The 26,380-nt window shown below is 50.0% G+C and overlaps 1 protein-coding gene across 3 annotated transcripts in view; it reads left to right on the top strand.

The window, feature by feature from the left end:
* The window catches only part of LOC102456878 (complement C3), a 93,876-nt gene that overhangs the window by 56,598 nt on the left and 10,898 nt on the right, over nucleotides 1-26,380 (top strand). For 2 of the 3 annotated variants that reach the window (XM_075902307.2, XM_075902306.2), the window contains 8 exons: nucleotides 2,289-2,448; nucleotides 5,296-5,391; nucleotides 8,988-9,138; nucleotides 14,864-15,027; nucleotides 19,736-19,894; nucleotides 21,201-21,351; nucleotides 23,985-24,036; nucleotides 25,333-25,420. In XM_075902307.2, the coding sequence (XP_075758422.2) occupies nucleotides 2,289-2,448; nucleotides 5,296-5,391; nucleotides 8,988-9,138; nucleotides 14,864-15,027; nucleotides 19,736-19,894; nucleotides 21,201-21,351; nucleotides 23,985-24,036; nucleotides 25,333-25,420 (1,021 nt within the window). Of the gene's footprint in view, nucleotides 1-2,288; nucleotides 2,449-5,295; nucleotides 5,392-8,987; nucleotides 9,143-14,863; nucleotides 15,028-19,735; nucleotides 19,895-21,200; nucleotides 21,352-23,984; nucleotides 24,037-25,332; nucleotides 25,421-26,380 lie in introns of all 3 variants that reach the window. The other variant, XM_089774859.1, reaches the window with a different exon arrangement.

Raw genomic sequence — 26,380 nt, 5'->3', positions numbered from 1 at the left:
CCGGAGGGGATGGACCAAAGACAATGACCAAGCGATTTGTCTCATGCCATCCATCTCCAGCCTTCCACAAACAGAGGCCAGGGACACTGTTCCTACCCCCTGGCTAATAGCACTCCATGGACCCAACCTCCATGAATTTATCTAACTTCTCTTTAAACTCTGTTCTAGTTCTAGCCTTCACAGCCTCCTGTGGCAAGGAGTTCCACAGGTTGACTCTTTGCTTTGTGAAGAAGAACTTTCGCTTATTAGTTTGAAGCCTGCTACCCATTCATTTCATTTGGTGTCCTCTAGTCCTTCTATTGTGGGAACTAATGAAGAACTTTTCTTTATTCACCCTCTCCACACCACTCATGCTTTTATAAACCTGTCATATTCCCCTTCAGTCTCTCTTTTCTAAGCTGAAAAGTCCCAGTCTCTTTAGCCTCTCTTCATATGGGACCTGTTCCAAACCCCTAATCATTGTAGGTGCCCTTTTCTGAACCCTTTCCAAGGCCAAAATATCTTTTTTGAAGTGAAGAGACCACATCTGTACACAGTACTGAAGATATGGTGTACCATAGTTATATGCTTGCTCTCTTCCTTCTTCCCCTGGCTTCCCCCTTCCAGCTCCCTCCTCTCAGGTTTCCCCCTCCCCTCTTCCACCCTCTCTCTTCCCCTCTCCCACCTCCTTTTCCCAGTCTCCCCAGAGGTTAATTTCCCCCCCCCCCCCAGTTTTGTCAAGTAAAGAGAGTTTCTATTTTTGAGCACACGTGTCCTTTATTTTTTACCTCAGGAAGGGGGGCTAGGGAAGGGTAAGTGGAAGGAAGAGAGGGAGGAATGGGGCACGAGCCCCCGATGGGGAGGACTGGGGTGACTCTGCGGGCTCCTCAGGGTGGAAGCTCTCCTGCAGGGCCTCCTGGATCCTGACAGCCCCCCGATTGACTCCCCTGCATGGCAGCCTGCGGCAAGTGCAGCCAGGCTGATGGCCGAGTGCTGTGATGTGCTGAGTAAAGGTACTCAGGGCACTCCAAGTCAGGACTGTTTTGCTGTCCCTTATTGAGTTAGACATGCAAGTGGGGAACCCTGAGAATTATCTGTCCAGGGTCGGGGTCAGGGTCGGGTCCCTTTAAGCACAGCCCTCTGCTAGCCTGAGACAGCAGCTCCACGCTCTAAGTCCTAACCTGATGCCCTGCCGGCACTGGTTCCGGCTATCCTTAACTTAGGTTCAGGGTCCACTCAATGTGGACATGCTAGTTCGAATTAGCAAAATGCTAATTCAAATTAGTTTTTAGGTCTAGATGCACTAGTTCGAATTAGTTTAGTTCGAATTAACTAGTTCGAATTAAGTTAGTTCGAATTAGTGTTGTAGTGTAGACATACCCACAGTGAGGCTTGGTCAGGGCTTGCGTGGTATACATGATCGTGTGCAAAAGGGTTGGGATTTTTTGTGCAAAACAGACCTGTCTACACTTTTTTTGCGCAAAAACCTCTTACACAAAACAGATCAGAAGAGATTATGCAAATGAAGCATGAGAAAAAGCTAATGAGCACTTCATTTGCATTGCTTCTTCCTCAAAGTGTAGACATAGCCTAGACACCCCAAGGACCCCAAGGACTTCTGACCCCAAGCTCCAAACACCCCAAGGACTTCTAAGCATTGAGTAGTCTCAAAGGGTATGTCTACACTACCCCCCTAGTTCGAACTAGGGGGGTAATGTATGCATCCCGAACTTGCTAATGAAGCCCGGGATTTGAATTTCCCGGGCTTCATTAGCATAAAGCCGGCGCCGCCATTTTTAAAAGCCGGCTAGTGCGAACCCCATGCCGCGCGGCTACACGCGGCATGGACTAGATAGTTCGGATTAGGCTTCTAATCCGAACTATCTGTACGCCTCGAGAACTATCTAGTCCGTGCCGCGTGTAGCCGCGCGGCACGGGGTTCGCACTAGCCGGCTTTTAAAAATGGCGGCGCCGGCTTTATGCTAATGAAGCCCGGGAAATTCAAATCCCGGGCTTCATTAACAAGTTCGGTATGCATACATTACCCCCCTAGTTCTAACTAGGGGGGTAGTGTAGACATACCCTAAGGTCACTTCTTCCTCCCTAGCCTGCTTATTTGAGGGAGCGGTCATCAAGTTACTGCAGATAATTTACTAGAGTGAGCCCTGCAAAACCTGCCCCAATACCCGGTACTGATGAAGTTTCCACATATCCTGCTTTGAGCCAACGACTGGGATCGTTTGGCTCACACATCTGGGTGGAGGAGAATTTCAGGAGTAACCTTGTGATTCTGTATCTTGATCCCTCAGGCTGACGGCGTATGTTGTGAAGGTCTTTTCCCTGGCCTACAAGCTCGTGGGTATAGATTATCAAGTGATCTGCGGGGCTGTGAAGTGGCTGATCCTAGAAAAGCAGAAACCTGATGGGATCTTCCAGGAAGATGCCCCCGTGATGGCGAAAAGTATGATGGTAAGGTGAAACTCTGATGCCATCACGCCGCAGACTTGGCTCCCTTCCATTCTGCTCAGTGGGACACAGCTCCTATGAAAACGTGGTGGGCCCTGCGCTTCCCGGCGGATTTTGCTCACCTCAGAGGCTCACAGCAGCCCAGTTTTAGTCACCATGCCCAGGGATTTCATTTGCTGTTTCTTTTCATCCTTGGCTGGTACGGTTGCCAGGTGTCTGGTATTCACCCAGGTATTTGTGGGCTCCGTCCAGTAAAAAACAACCACAGAAAATACCGGACATGTGCAATGTTTGGTATTTCCTGTTTCCCTGGGACGGAAGGGGGCAGTTGCCGGCTGCCGGGCTGGGGTGGGAGCGGAGCGCATGCTGCTCTGGCCCACGTGACCAGCAGAGACCCGGGAGCTGGCCACGTGATGCCTCCCTCTGCCCACTGTGAGCCGAGGCAGCCAGGTCGGGCAGTAGGAGCAGCCTCTTTAAAAGTCAGATTCACTCACCCAGCCGTACTCTGGTGGCTGGCTCTGCAGGGGAGGGGGGATTTGATTGGGGTGGGGCGCTCCCAGCGCTGGGGATGCCTCCCTCAGGGAGAGGGGTGGGTGCATTGGGGGTTAGTGTGTGGTCCCAAACTGGAGGGAGTGGTGCAACTTGTGCTTACCAACTTTGGTCTCTCCCCCCCACACTTTTTTTTTCCTCAACAGAATTTTTTCCTGTTTTTTTGGGAGGGGGGGTCAGTATATTTTGTTAAACCATCTGGCAACTCTATTGGCTGGCGTATGTTAAAATGGAGATTAAACTCCACAGTCCTTTTCCCCATGTGGAAATGGGGAGGTGAGTGTTAGGGGAGCTCAGGCCCACCCTCTACTCTGGGGTCCAGCCCAGGGCCCTGAGAGAGCTGCCTGTGTGAATCCCCGACACCTGCTATAAGACAAGCCAGGACTGCTTTGCAAGCGGGGCACCCCTGAGAACCGTCTGTCCGGGGTGGGGGTCGGGTCCCTTTAAGCACAGCCCTCGGCTAGCCTGAGGCAGCAGCTCCACGCTCTAAGTCCTCATCTGATGCCCTGCCGGCACTGCTTCCGGCCATCCTTAACCCCGGTTCAGGGTCCACTTAATGTGGACATGCTAGTTCAAATTAGCAAAACGCTAATTTGAACTAGTTTTTTAGTCTGGATGCGTTAGTTTGAATTAGCTTAGTTCGAATTAGCGCTGTAGTGTAGACATACCCTGAGAGAGCTGCCTGTGCGAATCCCCGACACCTGCTATAAGACAAGACCCCGAGCTACTTCCCCAGCCCCTTCCATCTCTCAGTTCGTCCTCCTGGCTGTGAGCTCCTTCCCTCCTACTCCCAGCTACGCCCTCCTCCGTCCTCTCAGCTACACGCACCCTGCCACTGCAGGCCAGCTTCTTTTATAGCCAGTCTGACCTAGTTTTCTTAATTACCCCCAGGTGTCCTAATTGGCCTAGGCTGGCCTGACTCACAGGCCTGGTCAATTAGCCCTAGGAGTTCCACTGCCCCTGGGGCTCTAAACCAGCCCTTCCCTGCTCCTCTGGAGGCAGGATTCTTCTCAGTCTGAGGGTTAGATAGCTCCCCTCCACTGCGTTTTAATAGCCTTCTGCTCTGACCCTGTCACACTAGCCGTTTCCTTCCTAAGTCTGGTGAGGCCAGGTCCTAAAGTCTTTGCCCTTTCTCAGAGTCCTTACCCAGGCACAAGCTTTGTGGAAATTGTATCTGAAGCAGACATGAGTGAAAGCTGAGGAAACATTTCAGGGTTTGCTCTGACTCTGTGGGGCACCTGATCTGTCTCTAGTGAAAGCCCTCGGTCTGTCAGCCGTGGCGCTAGCAAACCCTTCAAAAACCTCCCTGGGGGCCAGCCTCTGCTAGAAAGGACAGAGCGTCCCTCGGCGTAAGCATAGATTCCATTCGTAGCACCTCAGGCATTTCTGAGCCAGCTCCTGATTCAACGGAGACATAACAGTTCACGCTGCTGCGCAGAAAGCTAGAGCTCGTGGGGCTGTCTGCATTTCGGCAAGCTGGGTTACGCCGGATGCAGGAAGCAGATCTACTGTATATTTGAGACCGTTTGTCTGTGGGTCCGTCCGTCCAGCTGTGAGTCCGTTCGTTCAAAAACTCCTCCTAAACAGTAAGAGCGGGGACCGCCAAATTTAGCAGGCAGCTTCCTCGTGTCGTCACATAAAGCAAGTCAAGGTTGGGTTGTGCTGGGAGAATGGGATGGGCCTGGAATGTGATTGGTTCCCATCAAATGGAAGGGGGGATGTGACCGCAGGGGCGGTTATACTCAGCATGACCACAGGGGGCAGCAAGTGCCCAAGCCCCGGGGAGCAGCCACTGGCTGTCAGAACATCCGCTGCCACCACCGCCTGCCTCAGGGACAAGTGGTGGGTGGGCTGCATGGCCCCTACTGTCCCGGGCTGACCCTGGGGGACTCTGCCCTGAGTCCTGCACCACCATCCCCTGCCCTGACCCCTCCTCACCCCCAACCCTGACTCCTGCACCCTCCAAACCTCCACAGCCCTGCTCTGAAGGACCCGATTGACACTCAGTAAATCTTCTAGTAGAGAAATAAACAGAGGATGTGTCTGGGAATGGACAGATCCTGTTTGTGCAGGGCTAAGTTGATAGATGGTTGATTTTGGGTGCCAGCGCACTGGGACGGTGCATTTTCTGCAGGGCCATTTAGGGTATCTCGTGCTGAACCTTGCAGTCGTATTGCCAGAATGGGTGCCCAGACACTGTGCTGGCCAGGTTATTAAAGTGCAGGGCTAAATCCCACCCACAGACTCGGGAGAAGAGAGAGGCCGATCGATAATGCCACCAAAGCTTTGTTTCCCTCGTAGGGAGGTTACCAGGGCGCTGAGCCTGAGGCCTCGCTCACGGCGTTCGTTCTTGTGGCATTGCTGGAGTCCAAAGACATTTGTAACGCCCATGTGACGGTGAGTCCATCCGTCGTGTGTCTTCCCTGAGTCACATTATTCGTCTTTTCTGGTGCGGGAGTGCGGGAGGCAAAGGACGGGGCCTAAGAGAACGATCTGCGTGTCGCCAGATTTCCTCTTCCCTCCGCCGAGGCTTCAAACTGTGCTGGGGGAGCCAGATTCCAGGCCCTTCCGCAATCTCAGTCCTCCAGGAAGTGAGATTTCTAGTGTAAAACCAACAGACCACAGATCCCTGCCTCAGAGATCTCACCGCCTAAAGAAACAGGACGGAGCAAAGGGAGCTTAGTAACCCCCATTTAACGATGGGGGACGGAGGCATAGAGCATCAACTGGGGGGCGTGAATCATGTAGGATGTGGCTAGAACCCAGATGGCCCACCCAATGCCCTCACAACACCATCCTTCTGCTCCTTTGATTTTTTTTTCCCCCTTGTTGCCAGTAAAAGAGAGGAATTTCAGACTGCTGCTCACAAACAGGGGTGAACTAATAGGGGAGGTAGAGGTTGGTGACAACCTGGGAAGCAGTGATCACGTGATGGTAGATTTCAGGATCCTGACCAAAGGAAGGAAAGTAAAATACACACCTTGGACTTCAGAAAAGCAGATTTTGACTCCCTCAGACACCTGATGGGCAGAACCCCCTGGGATGCTAACATGAAGGGGCAAGGAGTCCAGGAGAGCTGGCAGTATTTTAAAGAAGCCTTATTGAAGGCACAGAAAGAAACCATCCCGATGCGCAGCAAGAGAAACAAATATGGTAGGAGACCGGATTGGCTTACTGGGGAAATCTTTGGTGAACTTAAGCACAAAACTTGGACAGATGGGTAAGGAGGGATATAAATGTATATTTTGAGACTTCAGGGAGTTATCAGGAAGGTGAAAGCGCAATTGAAATTGTGACTCACAAGGGATGTGAAGGGGAACAAGAAAGGTTTCTACAGGCATGTTAGCAAGAAGAAGGTGATCAGGGAGGGTGTGAGGCCCCTACTGGATGAGGAGGTAACGTAGTGACAGATGATGTGGGGAAAGCTGAAGTACTCAATGCTTTCTTTGCCCCTGTCTTCACGGACAAGGTGGGCTCCCAGACTAATGCGCTAAGTGATGCAATATGGGACAAAGATGAACAGCCCTTGGTGGGTAAAGAACAGGTTAGGAACTATTTAGAAAAGCTAAATGTACCTAAAGCCATGGGTCCAGATTTAATGCATCCCAGGATACTGAGAGAGTTGGCAAATATCATTGAGGAGCCTTTGGGCCATTGAGGAGCCTTTGAAAAGTCGTGGAGATTGGGAGAGATCCCGGATGATTAAAAAAAGGCAAATGTTGTGCCCATCTTTAAAAAAGGGAAGAAGGACGATCCAGGGAACTATAGGATGGTCAGTCTTACCTCTGTCCCTGGAAAAATCATGGAGGGGATCCTTAAGGAATCCATTTTGAGGCACTTGGAAGAGGGGAAAGTGATCAGGAATAGTCAGCATGGATTCACAAAGGGCAAGTCATGCCTGATCAATATGATTAGCTTCTCTGATCAGTTAACTGGCTCTCTGGACAAGGGAAAGTCAGTGGATGTGATATACCTTGACTTTAGCAAGGCTTTTGATACGATCTCCCACAATATTCTTGCCAGCAAATTAAGGGAATATGGATTGGATAAATGGACAGTAAGATGGATAGAAAGCTGGCTGGAAGGTCGGGCCCAGTGGGTAGTGATCAACGGCTCGATGTCAGGTTGGTGGTCGGTTTCTAGCAGAATGCCCTAAGGTTCAGTTCTAGGACCAGCTTTGTTCAACATCTTTATTAATGACCTGGATGAGGGGATGGATTGCACCCTCAGCAAGTTTGCAGATGACATAAGCTAGGGGGAGAGGTAGATACACTGGAGGGCAGAACAAGGTCCAGAATGACTTAGACAAATTGGAGGATTGGGTCACAAGAAATCTGATGAGGTTCAACACGGACAAGTGCAGAGTCCTGCACTAGGGACAGAAGAATCCCAAGCATTGTTACAGGCTGGGCACCAACTGGCTAAGGAGCAGTTCTGCAGAAAAGGACCTGGGGATGACAGTGGATGAAAAGGTGGATGTGAGTCAACAGTGGGCCCTTGTAGCCAAGAAGGCTAATGGCATATTAGAGTACATTAAGAGGAGCATTGCCAGCAGATCTGGAGATGTCATTATTCCCCTTTATTCAGCTCTGGTGATGTCACATCTGGAGTATTGAGTCCAGTTCTGGGCCCCTAATTACATGTGGATGTGGATGCATTAGAGAAGATCCAGCAGAGGGTGACCAAAATGATTAGGGGTCTGGAGCACATGACCTATGAGGAGAGGCCAAGGGATTTGGGTCTATTTAGTCTGCAAAAGAGAAGAGTGAGGGGGGATTTGATAGAAGCCTTCAGCTTCTTGAAGGGAGGTTCCAAAGAGGCCGTTTGCAGTAGTGACGGACAGCAGAACAAGGAGCAATGGTCTCAAGTTACGGTGGAAGAGGTCTAGGTTGGATATTAGGAAAAGCTATTTCACTAGGAGGGTGGTGAAGCACTGGAATGGGGTCACCTAGGAAAATAGTGGAGTCTCCATCCTTAGAGGTTTTTAAGTCTCTGCTAGACAAAGCTCTGTTTGGGTTGATTTCGTTAGGATTGGATCTGCCTTGAGCAGGGGACTGGACTTGATAACCTTCTGAGGTCTCTTCCAACTCTATGGTTCTATGATTCTATGAATCCGCCCATCCAGCGAGCCCAAAGTGGTCTCCTTTTCCAGAAGTGGTAAAATCAGCAAGTGGATTAAGAGGGATTGGCTTAAAAAAAATAAAATAAATGGAGATTGCCTATCTCCTAGAACTGGAAAGGACCTTGAAAGGTCATTGAATCTAGTCCCCTGCCTTCTCAGCAGGACCAAGTACCATCACAACTGAAAAGACTTGGCCGTTCTTACGTTCTTATGTTGAGCCTCTCAAAATTCAGACCTGCAGCAATGGAAAAATGTTATTAGAGAGTTTAGTTCTTCTCTGGGAAGTGAATTGTGGAGGGAGGATGGGTCTGTACAGTTCCTAAGAGAAACCTCTAGGTCCCTAATCCCACCTCCATGGCTCCCTCCGTCTTCCCACCCCCACCCCTCACCATGTTTGCACTTTCACCAAAGAAGCCATGAGCCCAAGTGGACCATAGGGGAGTGTTCCCCTCTCTGCCTTCTAGTGGGACCCCTCTAGGTCAAAGGGAACACACAGCAGTAGGAGATTGTGCACAGAGAGCAGATAAAGCAGATGGGCCAAACTTTGCTCTTCAGTAGCACTTGTTCTGAGGAGACACAGACAAAGTGCATTTCCGGACTCCTCTGTCTGGTACGTGTCACCAGGATGACATTCACACATGCTACAAATTACATTAATTGGTAGCGGTTGTTTTTAATAATATCATGTAAAATATGTGTAAGAGAATTTCAGCCTGATCTGTGAGTTGGGTTTCTTGGTGTGCTTTTTGTTTCTTTCTTTCTTTCTTTCTTTCTTTCTTTCTTTCTTTCTTTCTTTCTTTCTTTCTTTCTTTCCTTTTTTTTCTCTCTTTTTCCCTTTTTCCTTTTAATTTTTTTCCTTTTTACCACCCAGAGTCTAAATAGTTCCATTACGAAAGCTGGGGAATACCTAGCCAGAAAGTATTCATCTCTCACAAGACCTTACACGGTGGCTATCGCATCCTACGCCTTAGCCCTGGTGGGGAAAGTGGACAGTGAGGAAGTGCTGATGAGCACTTCAAGAGGTAGGTTTCTGGAGGGGTCTCAGTACCAGAAAGATGTGGCCAAGTTGGGAGGGAGCGTGGCCACGTCCGCCAACCACGTAGGGAGCACTACAGCCGCTGAGAGGTTGCTGGGGTTTTGATGAACAGTGAGTATGGTTTAGTTGGTCTGCTGGGTTTTAAGGCTGCAGTGCAGATAGGTGTTAGGAGTCTAATGTGCACTACAGTGAGCTCCAACCCAACTGCATGATCACGCAAATCCAAAAATCCTTGCCCCATCCCTGTTCCACTCCTTCCCTAGGGCCCCGCCTCGTCTCTGAAGCCCCTCCCCATGTCTCTCTATTCCCTCTCCCTCCATCACTTGCTCCCCCCACCCTCACTCACTTTCACCAGGGTGGAGCTGAGGGGTTTGGAGAGAGGAGGGGGCTCTGGGCTGAGCCTGGGAAAGGGAGTTGGGCTCCAGGAGGGGGTGGGGAAGTCAGGCTCAGCTGCTACAGGAGCAGGTGGGGAAGTGGGCTTGGGGCTGCAGGGAGGGGGGAGGTTGGGCTCAGAGCTGCGGGGGGGGGGAAGGTCCGGCTCGGAACTGCCGGAGGGCATGAGGAGGTCGGGCTCTGGGCCACAGGAGAGGGGAGGAGTTCGGGCTCAGAGCTGCAGAAGGGGGTGGGAAGGTCAGGCTTGGGGCTGTGGGAGGGGGAAAGATGTCGGTGTTGGGGCTGCAGGCAGGAGTAGAGCGTTGGGTTCTCTACCTGTCTTGGCCCCATGCTGCTCCCAGAAGTAGCTCGCATGTGCTTTTAGCCCCAAGGCAGGGAACCCGGGTAGCTCCGTGCGCTGCCCCTGTCTGCAGGAACTGCCCCCCTAGCTCTCACTGGCTGTGACCAGTTAACTTAAATTCCTGACCAGGAAAGATAGAATCACAGCACACTAGGACTGGAAGGGACCTCGAGAGGTCATCGAGTCCAGTCCCCTGCCCTCTTGGCAGGATCAGATACTGTCTAGACCATCCCAGATAGACATTTATGCAACCTCCTCTTAAATATCTCCAGAGATGGGGATTCCACAACCTCCCTGGGCAATTTATTCCAGTGTTTGACCACCCTGACAGTTAGGAACTTTTTCCTAATGTCCAACCTAAACCTCCCTTGCTGCAGTTTAAGCCCATTGCTTCTTGTTCTATCCTCAGAGGCCAAGATGAACAAGTTTTCTCCCTCCTCCTTATGACACCCTTTTAGATACCTGAAAACTGCTCTCATGTCCCCCCTCAGTCTTCTCTTTTCTAAACTAAGCAAATCCAATTCTTTCAGCCTTCCCTCATAGGGAATCATTCTCATTGCTCTTCTCTGGACCCTCTCCAGTTTCTCCACATCTTTCTTGAAATGTGGTGCCCAGAACTGGACACAATACTCCAACTGAGGCCTCACCAGCACAGAATAGAGTGGAAGAATGACTTCTCGTGTCTTGCTTGCAACACTCCTGTTAATGCATCTGTGATGGGCGAACATGCCCCACACTAAAGGGCGGAGAGTAGCCCAGGCCCAGCTGGCTGAAAGGGCCCTGCCCTTACGGCCCTGCTGGGCATGCTCCCAGCCGGGCCAGTATATAAAGCAGGCAGTGACCCAGCAGAGGGGAGAGCAGCCAGAGGTCGGGAGGAGCCAGCCTGCAAACCCAGTGTTCCTGTGGCATCTCGGACTCAACTGAAGGCGGGCGTGGGACCCCGGGAGGGAAGCCGGCCCCAACCCTGCGGAGTAACGGGCGCCCCTATCCTGCCAACTCCAGCCCCGGTAAGGACCGCCGCACAGACGGACAGGCTACGAAAGGGGGGTGCTAGGGTGGTAGGAAGCGGCCCAGGGCAAAGGGTTCCTAATCCAGCTTGGTGAGTAGCGGCTGGATTCCCCACCAAGCTGGCAGGACCTAGAGTCCCTGCCCACAGGGCCCTGGGCCAGGACCCGGTGGAGAGAGAGGGCCCGGGTCCCCCTACCACCCCTCGCAGCGCCTGGGGAGTCCCTTAGGCCTGAAGAGGCTTTTCCCCAGAACTAGGCCGGAATACCGTATATGCCCTGAGAGCAGGGCCGAGACTTTTGGGATTTTGGGCTACCGTATATGCCCTGAGAGAAGGGCCTGGACTTCTACGTCGGTACTTTGGGTACTGGGTAGGCCTGGCAGGAGGGGGCCAAAACCCCTGATAGGGGCGTACCCCCTGACAGCATCCCAGAATCATGTTTGCTTTTTTGCACCAACATCACACTACTGACTCATATTCAGCTTGTGGTCCACTATAACCCCTAGATCCCTTTCTGGCATACTCTTTCCTAGACAGTCGCTTCCCATTCTGTATGTGTGAAACTGATTGTTCCTTCCTAAGTAGAGCACTTTGCATTTGTCTTTATTAAACTTCATCCTGTTTACCTCGAACCATTTCTCCAATTTTTCCAGATCATTTTGAATTATGACCCTATCCTCCAGACCAGTCGCAACCCCTCCTAGCTTGGTATCATCTGCAAATTTAATAAGCGTACTTTCTATGCCAATATCTAAATCGTTGATGAAGATATTGAACAGAGCCGGTCCCATAACAGACCCCTGCGGAACCCCACTAGTTATACCTTTCCAGCAGGATTGTGAACCATTAATAACTACTCTCTTAGTACGGTTATCCAGCCAGTTATGAACCCACCTTATAGTAGCCCCATCTAAATTGTATTTGCCTAGTTTATTGATAAGAATATCATGCAAGACCGTATCAAACGCCTTACTAAAGTCTAGGTATACCGCATCTACCGCTTCTCCCTTATCCATAAGATTCATTATCCTATCAAAGAAAGCTATCAGATTGGTTTGACATGATTTGTTCCTTACAAATCCATGCTGGCTGTTCCCTACCACCTTGCCACCTTCCAAGCGTTTACAGATGAGTTCCTTAATTACTTGCTCCATTATCTTCCCTGGCACAGAAGTTAATCTAACTGGTCTTTAGTTTCCTGGGTTGTTCTTGTTTCCCTTTTTATAGATGGGCACTATATTTGCCCTTTTCCAGACTTCTGGAATCTCTCCTGTCTCCCATGATTTTCCAAAGATGACAGCTAGAGGCAAAGATACCTCCTCTATCAGCTCCTTGAATATTCTAGATTGCATTTCATCAGGCCCTGGTGACTTGCAGGCATCTAACTTTTCTAGGTGATTTTAAATGATTAAGGAATCAATGTGCATACATGTCAAGATAATAAGGCAACAGGTCACAGGGAGCATGGATTTGTCAAAAATAAATTGTGTCACTCCAACTGGATGGCTTTCTTTGACCAATCTTGTGGATGGGGCCAGTGGTAGAGGTAATATATCTTGACTTTACTAAGGCTTTTTGACACCGCCTCACACGATCTTCTCACTAAAAAACTGAGAACACAGCCTACGTGGAACTAATAGGTGGGTGCATAACTGGTTGGATAACCATTCCCAGAGAGTAGTTATCAACAGTTCACAATCATACTGGAGGGGCATAACAAGTGGGTTTCAGCAGGGATCATTCAGGGGTCTGGCTCTGTTCAGTATTTTCATGAATGATTTAGATAGTGGCATAAAGAGTACACTTATAAAGTTTGCATAAGTTTCCAAGCTGGGCAGGGTTGCAAGTGCTTCAAAATGGTCTGGAAAAACTGAAGACATGGTCTGAGGTTAACAGGATGGAATTCAACGAGGACAAATGCAAAGTGCTCCACTTAGGAAGGAACAATCAGTTTCTGACATACAGAATGAGAAGCGACTGTCTGTGAAGGAGAACTGCTGTTAAGGATTTGCCCCCTGAGGGACAAAAGTTATTCTCTTCATCAACAGATGCATCCCTCCACATTCTAAAAGATTCAATAGCAATGCTGAAAACCTGGGGAGGGTATGTCCCACGGCCCAACGGAAAGCTAAATTGGTTCTACACCTCTCGGTCCAGAACCTCTACATACACCTCACAGCAGAGAGGTTGCGATCTGAGGCATAGGCAAAGACCACGAAAGAGGAGAGTGTCTCGGTCTGATCTGCCGCGCCCAACCCACCAACCATCAGACAGGCATGTGGACAGGTTGGTCGAGGGTACCACATCGATTTCTCAACACGACCAGTCTTGTCACAGTCTGCTTCCCTCCCATTGATCCTGAACACTCATAACGTCCAACAAGTGGGTTCTGGAGATAACCTCCAAAGGATATTCCACCCTGTTCATCTCCTTTCCACCAACACAGCCCCCTTCCCTGTCTCTCTTCTGGGACCCTTCCGATGAGATTCTCCTACCACAGGAGATAGACAAGGTCCTCGCCATGGGAGCAATAGAACCAATGCCAGCTCCGCACAGGAGAAAGGGGTTTTATTCCCGATACTTTATAACACCCAAGAGGGCAGGAGGATGGAGACCCATCTTGGATCTGCGCAGACTGGCCAGATATCTAAAGAAACATCATTTTACTGTGGTAACACTGGCAACGATAATCCTGTCATTAGAGAAAGAAAACGGGATGTTGTCCCTCAACCTACAAGACACCTACTTTCACATTACGATTTGTCCGTCTCTGTCAGGGTTGTTCCCCACTCCGGCACTCTGAGTGCAGAAGGTGAGGGCCTGCAAGAGAGCCCCACGAAGAAAGCAGGCAGAGAATTTTATATGATTCAGATTTCAGCACCACATGCCCCTCGGTTCTTCTGGTGCCCTGGCCAACACTCTTGCTCGCTACCCGAGTTTAACCGCTTAGTCACTCGGTGCTGATCAGCACTCCTCCAGTCCATTACTGTCTGACAAGAGGTTTCTCAGATTCAACCTGAGAGCAAAGGGGGAATGTACACACTGATGGCTCCTCCAGGTCACAATTATTTACACTGGGCTTGATAGTAAGTACAAGTGATTTTATTACGTACAAGCCGTAGGATTTAAGTGGTTGCAAGTGAAGACAGGCCGAGCAGAGTGGATTACAAACTAAAAATAACAGAATTCTAACACTAAAACCTCAGTGCAAACGTGTTACACACTCATCCTAAAACTCTTATTGTTCCAGCCACGCCTTCAAAACCAGGGCAGTCTCCTTTTCCCTGGGGTCATTAGTTATCCTCTTGTGCCACGCCAGCCAAAGACAAAGACACTCCTAAGCTTCCCATTAATCCACTTTTACATGGGAAGTTACCTGGCCAGTCCCCACCAATTAGGGAGGTCACATGACTTCCTAGGACCCACCACTGCTCAGACTTAAAGGACACAAGGGGCTGTTTACATAGGATTGGCCAGACACTGAGACATTCCCAGCATTGGAAACACCCTTGATGGCTTTCCTTTGCACATAAGCCATTCCATACCCCATATGTCTAATGCCACACACAAGAATGATCCAGTCACCAAAATATCCAGACCCAGCAGGCTAAGATTGATAGGTCACATGAGGCAATTTGTCTAAAGCATCTTTGAGTTATGCATATTTGTGTCCATAAGTCCATTTCATAAAGCACAGGCGGGGTGGGGGGGTATCTTATCTCCCAATATAGCCTATTACAGAGCTGGGAACAGAGCCCCAACCTGGGTGCCAAGCCACTGTCTTCACCACAAGACCAGTTGTCCTTTCTCTCACACTGTGCTATTTTGTGAGGGATATATGCATCGCCGTGGGTTTGTCACACACCCCGTGTTCTCCGTGGGCACGGCCCCGGAGGCGGCCCTTTCCATTTGGAGCTGCTCGGAGGGTCCGAGTACGTGTCACTCTGTTTCTGTTTCTTTGATGGCATTTAGAGAGAAATCGCTGGGAAGACACGAACGCCCACACTTTCAGCATCGAGGCCACCTCATACGCTCTGCTGGCCTTGCTGCACATGAAGAAGTATGAAGAAGCTGGTCCCCTCGTCAGATGGCTGGCGGAGCAGAAATTCTATGAAGGGGGGTACGGATCTACTCAAGTGAGTATGATCGCTGGTGAATCTGTTCAGATGTCTGACGTAACAGTATGTTTTGAGGGAAGGTCTCTCAATTGAAGGACTGGAAACCTCATCACTCAATCCCTTGAGATGGAGAATACACTTGTAGGGAACAGTTGTGTGTTAGTCCAGGAGGTGGGCATGAAAACCCAGGGTGGGTGACAGTTGGCCCGTAGGCCAAATATGGTTCACCAGACAGCGAACTTCAGCATAGGTAAATCAAGAGTCTGGTGAACCATGGGGCTGCAGATTGTGATAATGTCCTATCAATTCAGAGTTTCCAGTGTCCAAAAGAAGCATCAGTTCTGACCTCATGTAAAACACAGGTGGTAGAACTTCCCTGCAACCACTCCAGTTTGGCTTAAAGCAGAGCTCTGAGACCTATTAATCATAGAATTATAAAAATACAGGACAGAATGAGCCATCAATAAGTCATCTAGAAAAACTTAAAAAACAACGAATAGTCCAGCAGCACCTTAAAGACTAACAAAACATGTAGAAGGTATCATGAGTTTTTGTGGGTACAACCCACTTCTTCAGATGACTGGCGTATTAAAAGTCCAGTTCCAAAATAAATAGGAGATGTGGGGGAAGGAAGGGAAAAATAGTGAATTAGGGAGTGGTCCCCAATGCAGTTCCTGCGGGTGCCATGGCACCTGCCGGGGCATTTATGTGCACCCACTGAACGATCTGGGCCAGCCCTGCCCTGAGTGTGCGGCACATGCACGGTGCTGGCCCCGGGCGCGTGGCAGCTGTAGCTGGCGGAGGGGATCGCTATGGCGCAGGGAGGCCCCGGATTCTGTTGTTGTGGAGCTGGGTGTTGAGGGGTTTCCAAGGAACATGGGTGAGTCCAGCGCCCTGAATCCCTCTGTCCCTGCTTTGTGTTTCTGGCTTTGCCGATTTGGCTGAACCTGTCTGGCGAAGAGGTCGCTGCAGGGAGGAGAGGGAGCAGAACCGGGGAGGGGGCAAGCTGCAGAAATAGGAAATGTTTGTAAATGCCAAGAGGACTGGATCTGGGTTATTGACATTTTTCTCATTCTTTAGCATTCTCATACGCCCGCTCTCCCACTCACTCACTCAGTGGTAGACCCCTGCCTGTCCCAGAGCACATTTCCCCTGGTGTTATTTACAGCCCATGAGTCACCTTTCGTCCTTGGGACCCCCGTTTAGATACATGAAAACTGCTATCGTGTCCCCTCCCGGTCTTCTCCTTTCCAAACTCAACAAGCCCAATTCTTTCAGTCTTCCCTCGTCGCTCATGTTCTCTAGACCTTGAATCATTCTTGTGGCTCTTCCTCCGGATCTACTCCAATTTCTCCACATCTTTCTTGAAATGTGGTGCCCAGAACTGGACACAATACTCCAAGTGAGGCCTAATCAGTACAGAGCAGAGTGAAAGACTGACTTCTCGTGTCTTGCTCACAACACTCTTGTTAATGCCTCCCAGAATCATGTTTGCTTTTCTTGCAGCAGTGTCACACTGTTGACTCATAGTTAGTGTAACCCTTCTGCTGGGTAGGCCCGGCGGCAACCAGGGCCGGGTTCTCTATCGAGGGGTCCATCTCACACAGAACCGGCTCAAGCCCCTAACCTGGGAAATTCACACACCCCTGGGCGCCTCTGAGAGGCAATGCTTCCCCACTCGCAAGCACAGAGTGTAAATGCCGAGAGGGTTAAAAAGAAACATTTAATGAAACACAGAGAGAAGTCACATGGCATTAACTTGGGAAAATACCACAAACAGAGTTCATAGCCCAAACCATGAGCAAAGTCCAACACCCCAAGGCTGTATCTACACTGGCACGTTCTTGCGCAAAAATGGCCGCTCTTGCGCAAAAACATGCCGCCTGTCTACACTGGCCACACATTCTTGCGCAAGTAGACTGACGTTGTACTGTAGAAAATCAGGGCTTCTTGCGCGAGAACTCTGACACTCCCTATCAGGAAGAAGCCTTCTTGTACAAAAGCTCTTCCAGAAGAGGCCAGTGTAGACAGGCAACATGAATTTCTCCTTTGAGTGGTTGCTCATGTCCATTCGAATTAGGTGTGTGCACCGCGTCTTCCAGAGTGTTTTCCCTGGAGTGGCGCTGCCATGGCGGGTCATAAGTACCCCTGCCGGCGCTCCCTCACCTCAGTTCCTTCTTACTGCCCGTGACAGTCATTGGAGCATTAATGGTTCCCGTACTCTTAGTACAGTAAATAGTTCTAAGTAGTTCAATTAGTTAGGGTATGTCTACACTACAGCACTAATTCGAACTAACTTAGTTCAAATTAGTTAATTCAAAATAAGCTAATTTGAACTAGTGCATCTAGACCTAAAAACTAATTCGAATTAGCGTTTTGCTAATTCGAACTAGCATGTTCACATTGAGTGGACCCTGAACTGAAGTTAAGGCTGGCCAAAACAGGTGCTGGCAGGGCATCAGGTTAGGACTTAGAGTGTGGAGCTGCTGCCTCAGGCTAGCCGAGGGCTGTGCTTAAAGGGACCTGACCCCCACCCCGGACAGACAGTTCTCAGGGTTCCCCACTTGCTTGTCCACCTCGATGAGGGACAGCAAAGCAGTCCTGTCTTGGAGTGCCCTGAGAGCCCGCATTAGGCACATCACAGCACTCGGCCATCAGCCCAGCTGCACTTGCCACAGGCTGCCATCCGGGGGAGTCAATCGGGGGGGTGTCAGGATCCAGGAGACCCTGCAGGAGAGCTTCCACCCCGAGGAGCCCGCAGAGCCACCCCAGTCCTCCCCACTGGGGGCTCGTACCCCATTCCTCCCTCACCTCCTTCCAGTTACCCCTCCCTAGCCCCCCTTCCTGATGTACAAAATAAAGGACACGTGTGGTCAAAAATAGAAACTCTCTTTATTTAACAAAACTGGGGGGAGGGGGAGATTAACCTCTGGGGAGACTGGGAAAAGGAGGTGGGAGAGGGGAAGAGAGAGGTTTGGAGAGGGGAGGGAGAAACCTGGGAGGAGGGCGCTGGAAGGGGAAAGCCAGGGGAAGAAGGAGGAGGGGAAGTATAAAACTATGGTACGCCATATCTTCAGTACTGTGTGCAGATGTGGTCTCCTCACCTCAAAAGGCCTTGGAAAGGGTTCAGAAAAGGGCAACTAAAATGATGAGGGGTTTGGAACAGGTCCCATATGAAGAGAGGCTAAAGAGACTGGGACTTCTCAGCTTAGAAAAGAAGGGGTATGATAGAAGTCTATAAAATCATGAGTGGTGTGGTGAGGGTGCATAAAGAAATGTTCTTCATTAGTTCCCATAATAGAAGGACTAGAGGACACCAAATGAAATGAATGGGTAGCAGGCTTCAGACTAATAAGCGAAAGTTCTTCTTCACAAAGCAAATAGTCAACCTGTGGAACTCCTTGCCACAGGAGGCTGTGAAGGCTAAAACTATAAGGGTATGTCTACACTACAAAGTTAGTTCGAATTAGGTAAATAGTCACTACACTAGCGCTCCGCTAGTTCGAACTAGGTAAACCAGAAGGTGTGGCCCCAAGGAGAATCTGGTAGACAGCTTGCGTGGCCCTCCTGCTCCCAGGCTAGGCCTGGGAGAAAGCTGGCAGGTATCTGATGAAGAGGGTTTTTGCCTGCAGGAGCTTATGCCCAGATAAATCTTTAAGGTGCCACAGGACTGTTGTTGTAGTTTCAGTTCCCGTTCAATTTAGTTCCGGTTCTAAGGAAGGTTTTGTTCAGGCCATTGATGAAAATGTTGGAGGAGGGAATGGGTAGCACCCTCAGCAAGTTTGCAGAAAACCCTAAGCTAGGAGAGGGGTAGCTACACTGGAGGGCAGGGATAGAGTCCAGAGTGACCCAGACAAATTGGAGGACTGGGCCAAAAGAAATCTGAGGAGGTTCAACAAGGACAAGTGTAGAGTCCTGCCCTTGAGACGGAAGAATCCCAAACACAGCTACAGGCTGGGGACTGACTGGCTAAGCTGCAGTTTGTCAGAAAAAGACCTGGGGATTATAATGGATGAGAAGCTGGATATGAGTCAGCAATGGGCCCTTGCAGCCAAGAAGGCGAATGGAATATTAGATTGCAGTAGGAGGAGCATTGCCAGCTAGTGACTATTCCCTTTATTCGGCTCTGGTGGGGTCACATCTAGAGTTTTGCATCCAGTTCTGGGTCCCCCATTACAGAAAGGATGTGGACACATTGGAGAGGATCCAATAGAGGACAACCAAAATGATTAGGAGTCTGGAGCACATGACCTATGAGGAGAGACTGAGGGGTTTGGGCTGGTTTAGTCTGCAGAAGAGACGAGTGAGGGGGGATTTGAGAGCAGCCTTCAACTCCCTGGAGGAGGGTTCCAAAGAGGATGGAGAGAGGCTGTTCTCAGGGGTGGCCGATGGCAGGACAAGGAGCAGTGGGCTCAAGTTACAGTAGGGAAGGTCCAGGTTCGATATTAGGGAAAACTATTTCCCTGGGAGGGTGGGGGAGCACTGGGATGGGTTCCCTAGGTTTTTAAGTCCCAGCTTGGGCTGGGAATTGAATTGGGGTTGGTCCTGCTTTGGGCAGGGGCACTCAATGAGTTCCTGAGGTCTCTTCCATTAAACCGTCAGGGTTGGGTTCCAGTCTCATTCATGGGCCAGTGCTGTAATTCAGAATCAAGGGGGCTTCAGGCTCTTGGTTTGTGGTAAGAGGACAAGGTGGCGAGACTCTCTTCTCTTTTCCCTGGTCTTCTAGGCAATCATCATGGTGTTCCAGGCTCTCGCGCAGTACCAGGTCGACGCCCCCCTGCGCAAAGAGCTGAATTTGGACGTGTCTATTCTTCTGCCTGGCCGCACTAAATCTATCACTTACAGGATTGAGCACGAGAACGCGATGGTGACCAGATCGACGGAGGTACTGGTTTCTCCTGCTGCCATCCATCCGACTGGGTGCCCCTTCCTGACCGCGCACTGGAACAGCGCCGGGCAAACTGTAGCCTGAGGGCCCTTTGGGTCTGGCCTACGAGATGTTTTGTTCACTGCTGCCCACACGCAGGGTTTTTTCCCTGCCAGTGTGACTCACGTGACACTCACCGAACACTGAGGTGCATGCTGATGGCCCGCAACACTGACTGGGAAAGCCGGGCGCAACCTCTGCAGCCAATCACAGCGCTGCCCCGGTTCAGTCAGCACCTCCCACGCGTTCTAGGGGCGCAGGTGTCATGAGTAGAACCATCCTAGCCGAGGAGACCGTCCTGATTACACCAACCCTATGGCCCACTGAGATGAAGGAGGCCACCCAGTGGGTAGTTGTCCTCGAACCCGATCTTAACTTTGATCTGGATCCCATTTCCCTGGCCTTTCTCTGCCCATCTCATCTTGATGGGCAAAGCCGGACCTAGGTGGGTCTATCTAGTGACTATCAGGGAATAAGCACGGCATAAAACACCCTATTTTTATGAGCTGAGCTGAGCATAAAACACCCTATTGGGGTGATCCCAGTAGACCCCTTGGGGCTGCTTCCTGGGCGCCGACACGGCCACAGCCACTCGTCTTCCTGCTCTCTTTTTTCTGCGGCTTAGCCAGCCTGTTACCATGCTTGGGATTCTTCCATCCCAAGGGCAGGACTCTGCACTTGTCCTCGTTGAACCACATCAGATTTCCTTTGGCCCTACCCTCCAATTTGTCTAGGTCACTCTGGCCCCTGCTCTGGCGCTATGTCTAGACTGCAGGCTTCTTTTGGAAGAAGCTTTTCCGGAAGAGATCTTCCAAAAAATCTTCTTCCAAAAGAGAGCACCTACAATGTGGAAGCGAATCGAAGAAGCGATCTGCTTTTTCGAAAGGTTGCGTCCAGACTGAATGATGCTCTCTTGCATGTAAACTGTGATTACTATGGGCAGAGTGGCCACCAGAGTACCTGGGCCTTTTCCTTTTTCTTGTGAAAGAACTCCCTCTTCCTCGTCCACACACACCGTTTTCTGAAAGAGCTCTTTCCGAAAAAGGCTTTTTCCTCGTAGAAAGAGGTTTACCAATGTCAGAAAAGTCTCTCTGTTTTTTCGATTTTCTTTAGAAAGAACGCGATTGCAGTGTGGACATAAGCAAAGTTTTTTTCGGAAATACAGCTGTGTGGTCTATAGAGAACAGCCTGAAAGATTTCTATCTGTATGGCCTGTTTCATTGAAATGCGAGCGCTGCCCGATCTGATTGTAGGTTCTTTTCAGACGAGGCTGAACAAAGACTTTGTTGTGAGAGCGAGAGGCATCGGACAAGGCACCTTGACGGTAGTGACTGTGTACAACGCAAAGATACCAGAGGATACATCTCAGTGCAAGAAGTTTGACCTGAAGGTGTCTGTCAGCGAAGCCGAGGGTGGTATGTTACCTTCTGACTGATTACATTGGGTTTGTGCTCGTCACCCAGACCTCTACACAAGGATTAAGACATTAATCCGTTAAGACAAGGACCACAGAAGGCAGCAAGTGGAATGACTAAGCTAGACTAGAGTTATTGCCTTTAGGCTATTTCTACACTGTGCATTGTTGTGCAAGAAGATATGCAAATGAGGTGTGGGGATAAATATCGCCGCACCTCATTTGCATATCTAATAAGCCACCATTTTTACAGAAGGGAGTTTTGTGCAAGAAGGAGCTGTCTTTTCCTGAAAATAAGCGGCAGAGCGGCTCCTGTTCAAAACCCCCTTCTGCAAAAATAGCAGCTCATTAGGTATGCAAATGAGGTGTGGCAATATTCATCCCCACACCTCATTTGCATATCTTCTTGCGCAACAATGTGCAGTATAGATGTAGCCTTAGAACAGCACTAGACAAGTGCTACTCAACATGTGGCCCGTGGGTGGGAGCTAAAACACAAAAGTCATCAATATTATGGTCTTCTGTTGATATGTGTGTTAGTAGTTAAATTCCTGGACTGTCATTGCTCATTAAAAGTGCTATCATATGGGTGGTAATCAGGTAAATATTGCATTTTATTTATATCAACAGAATCCACTTCAATGGGGACTGCATGTTGTGTAGTCTTGCCTTAATCTTTGTATTCATGCCCGTCGGTGTGAAAGAAGCTATTTTCATATATTTGCATTTATGTTTGCGTGTACATGCAGCCACATGTCACTTGCAGCCCTCGGCATGTGTAGTGAGTATCACTGTGGCCCGTGGGGCTTCCAAAGTTGAGTAGCCCTGGCTTAGAGATTTCAACTGAGATCCAGAGGTGTGTCTAAACTACACCGCTCTGTTGGCAGAGGGATGTAGATTAGGCACGTTGATATTGAAAATGAAGCCAGGATTTAAATATCCCATGCTTCATTTGCATAATGGTGGCTGCCACTTTTTTTCAAAACAGGGCTTTTTCGAAAAAAATACAGCAGTTTAGATGGGGATCTATCAAAAATAAAACCCTTTTCCAAATGATCCCATACTCCTCAAAAAATGAGGTTTACAGGATCTTTTGAAAAAGGGTATTATTTTCGAAAGATCCCCATCTAAACTGCTGGGTTTTTTTGAAAAAACCCCATTACGAAAAAAAACGCAGTCACCATTATGCAAATGAAGCATGGGATATTTAAATCCCAGCTTCATTTGCACTTTTGATGTGTCTAATCTACATCCCTTTGCTGACAGAGGGGTGTAGTTTAGACACAGCCCAGGTGTCAGGCTACGTCCACACTACAAGCTAGGTCCACGCACTCACCTCGCTAGTGTGAGTATAAATAGTGAGGTAGCTGGAGGAGTGGCTTAGTGATGCTAAGTTTGGACCCTCCAGATTCGGGCAGGTTTGTATGCAGCACAGCTAAACCGTGCCCCTGCAGCAGCCCACGTGACTGCAGCTACACAACTATTTACGCTCACACTAGCTAGAGGGGAGCCGGCCCGAGTAGGTGTCCCCTGAGGAATCATTCCACCAGCCCATGGGATAGGTGTAGCCTATGCCAATGAGATTTACGGTAGGTCTACACTAGATCCAGAAGGTCGGCTTATGGCTCCAGCTACGTAAATAATGTAGCTGGAACTGAAGTGCCTGAAGCCAAGCTTGGCGCCATCCCCACAGCAGGGTGTAAACAAGAGCAGCATCAACCAGGGACCTCTCAGTGTTTGATTTATCTGGTCCTTACTAGACCTGCTAAATCGAACGCCAGGAGATTGATCACTGGTGTGGTAAGCATAGATGTGGCCTTAAAGCCAGTATTTTGCCTTGGCCTGTTGGAGAGAACGGGGCCAGCCAAGAGTTTTGGATCACGTTTTGAACTTTTGAAAATTCCAGAGAGTTGAGATCCCCGCTTCTGATTTTGGCCTGTGTATCTCCTGATAACAAGAAACCATGTTTCTGTGGGAGAGGCTACTTCACTATTGCCAAACACAAGCACTCAAAACCCGTTAGCAATGTCCAATGTTCCCAGTAAGCCGAGCGCTTGGACAGCCACCCAGGAGAGATTCACATACCACCCAGCTGCAAGTGTTTCTACGAGTGGTTCACATCTGCACAGGCCTGGGTGCACATAACAAAATTCATTCTGCACCTGGATGGAAAAAATCAGATGGAACATTGGTTGTATCTCCTCAAAACAATGACACCTGCTTAATTTCATGAGGTTTTTTTTTTGTTTTGTTTTTTTTTAATAATACATGTTGGCTTCTGCTTTGCCTTCTGGTTTCTGAACCTTTCAGTTCTTTAAAACTCTTCTGCACAACCGCAAGGTCTAGAAATGGACTTTTGTGCTCTGTGAAAGCTGAGATTCTCGTGTGATCTTTTGTTTCCAGGAGCCATGGCTTTAGGAAACATCAAAAATCGTAAGACTTGCTATGAGAGTCGGCAGTGCTGCCTTTTAGCGCATGTGCTGGGATCCCTGAGAGTGGTTGGTTCCTTTGGGATTTCTTTCACCCCCATTCTAGGACCTCTTCGATGAAAGTGCCGAGTTGCTGCATTTTGGTGTCTTTTACCAAACAAACTTACCCCCCACCAATATTTTTCTTCTTCTGCAACATTTTTAGCTCGGAAGCCAGAGGGAGCCCTGCGTTCAGTTTACATCAAAATCTGCGTCAGGTGAGAATGCTGAAGTCGAAGCGAGACGAATTCTGACAGCAAATAAGGTGCAGGTTGGACTTCCCTGGTCCTGCGCCCTCGGAATTTGACTGGTCCCAGATGAGGGATTTTGCCACACCAGGGAAGGTCATTGCTGGAACCCTGCCATCGCCCCCTCCCTCTCCCCGGCCCGGCCCACTGGCCTTCCAGCCAGCTCCCCACTTCCTGCTGGTCCCACTTCCCTCCCAACCCCACTAGGCAGCCATCGCTGCTGGGACTCCGGATCCCACCGGGCAGCCACACGTACCACCCTGGAGCTCTGGGTCCTGCTAGGCAGCCACGTGTGCCACGCTGGGGTTCCAAGTCCTGTAGGACAGTCACGTGCCTCGACTCCTGCCCTGCTGAGCTACCATGGCTCCTAACCCTACCAGGCAGCCACACTCTGAGCCTCCTGAATCCGCTGGGCAGCCCACTGCTCCACCAGCCCTGCAGGGATCCTTACTGCTGGTCCTCCAGCGGGACTCTCTGATCCTGCAAAAGCCGTGCTGGACCATGATTGTTGCTGGCCAGGGAATCCCAGTTAAGAGAGTTTCAACCTGTAAATATTTCTAACATCCCGGGTAACTAATCTCTGGAGCAACTGACCAAGTTGGGAGGTGGGTTCAGCAGCCCGGGGAATTTTTAAATCAAAATTTGGGGCAGGGGAGAGTTCTGGGAGATATGCGATTGCCCCAGCTGGAGTTCTTTTGGGGATGTTCTACAGTGGGGGTGGGGAACCTTTTTTGGGTCGGAGGACGCTGACCAACAGAAAAATCAGTCGGGGGCTGCACACAAGTGAGAAGCAAAAATACCACCCCTCACCAACATGGGCTCCCCAATGCTGGGGGCGGGAGCCCCGAGTCTCAGGGGCTGGGGCTGCATCCAGCCCCCTGGCCATAGACTCCCCACCCCTGCTGTACGGATTGTATTCTACAGGAAGTCAGAGCAGTTGATCGCAATCAAGCTTCAGAATCTCTGGATGTTGTGGTACCTGGAATGGGTTTCTACAGAGTAATGATCAGTCTTATTGACTATTACAATCCCCCAGCTCTTATCATGAGTAGATCCCAAAGTGCTTTACAAAGGGGAATGGGATCATTATCCTGGTTTTTACAGGTGGGGAAACCAAGGCACAGTTTCAGCTGGGTTTGTTGAGGGTCTATGACTACATGGAAGCATCCAGGCCCAGCAGGCTGCAGGGGGCAGAGGAGCACCAATTTCAGAATGGGTTTCTCAGTGATGCGTCCTCATGCAAGGGCATTTCCTTTTCCTTGCTAGGTACCTCGGTGAAGTTAACGCCACAATGTCAATCCTTGATGTCACCATGCTTACGGGCTTCAGACCAGACATGGAGGATCTGAACAGGGTACGTCGGGGTAACCCGAGCTAGTCAATAGTAGAGGAAGCTCCCCGTGCAGCCGGCTCACCTCACGAGGGGTATGTCTACACTACCCCGCTAGTTCGAACTAGCGGGGTAATGTAGGCATACCGCACTTGCAAATGAAGCCCAGGATTTGAATTTCCCGGGCTTCATTTGCATAAGCGGGGAGCCGCCATTTTTAAATCCCCGCTGCTTCGAACCCCGTGTAGCGTGGCTACACGGGGCTCGAACTAGGTAGTTCGGAATAGGAATCCTAGTCCGAACTACCTAGTTCGAGCCCCGTGTAGCCGCGCTGCACGGGGTTTGAAGCAGCGGGGATTTAAAAATGGCGGCTCCCCGCTTATGCAAATGAAGCCCGGGAAATTCAAATCCCGGGCTTCATTTGCAAGTGCGGTATGCCTACATTACCCTCCTAGTTCGAACTTGGAGGGTAGTGTAGACATACCCTCTCTGAGCTGTGCAAGCTGCACCAAGAGGTTACAGGCGGGGCCCCCAAGCATCAAGAAATCCTGCTGCTCAGTGAGGACCCAAGTTCCCATTAAGCAGGGCGCTTCTGTGGGCACTCAGGAGAGAGTCAGATGCCGCCTCGTCAATGAGCAGAGCACCCACAGCTAGGTCTCGTGTTTCTGCTGGTGGTGCACATCCACACTTGCCTCGGTGCACATAGAACAATTTATTCCGCATGTGGCTGGAAAGGGTTAGTGGGAACGTTGGACTGTACTTGGGACTGTCAGCCCTGCCCTCTTGCCCTGGACCTAAGAACTCTTTCAGCTTGAAGCAGGGTAGGGCAGAACTGCCACTAGAGGGCAGTATGATCACGTCCACATTGTGTTCCCTAATCCCACTCTAGCAGTGGGGCGGACTCATTCTGGTGCCACTTCTGGATTCTCAGGGTATGTCTACACTTCAGGACACATTCAAAGTAAGCCACGCCACTTCAGTGAC

Source organism: Pelodiscus sinensis, chromosome 31, assembly GCF_052426305.1.
Source record: "Pelodiscus sinensis isolate ZL-2025 chromosome 31, ASM5242630v1, whole genome shotgun sequence".
Taxonomy (NCBI): domain Eukaryota; kingdom Metazoa; phylum Chordata; order Testudines; family Trionychidae; genus Pelodiscus; species Pelodiscus sinensis.
The sequence above is the reverse complement of the archived record's forward strand: the minus strand, read 5'-3'. Positions and strand labels throughout refer to the sequence as shown.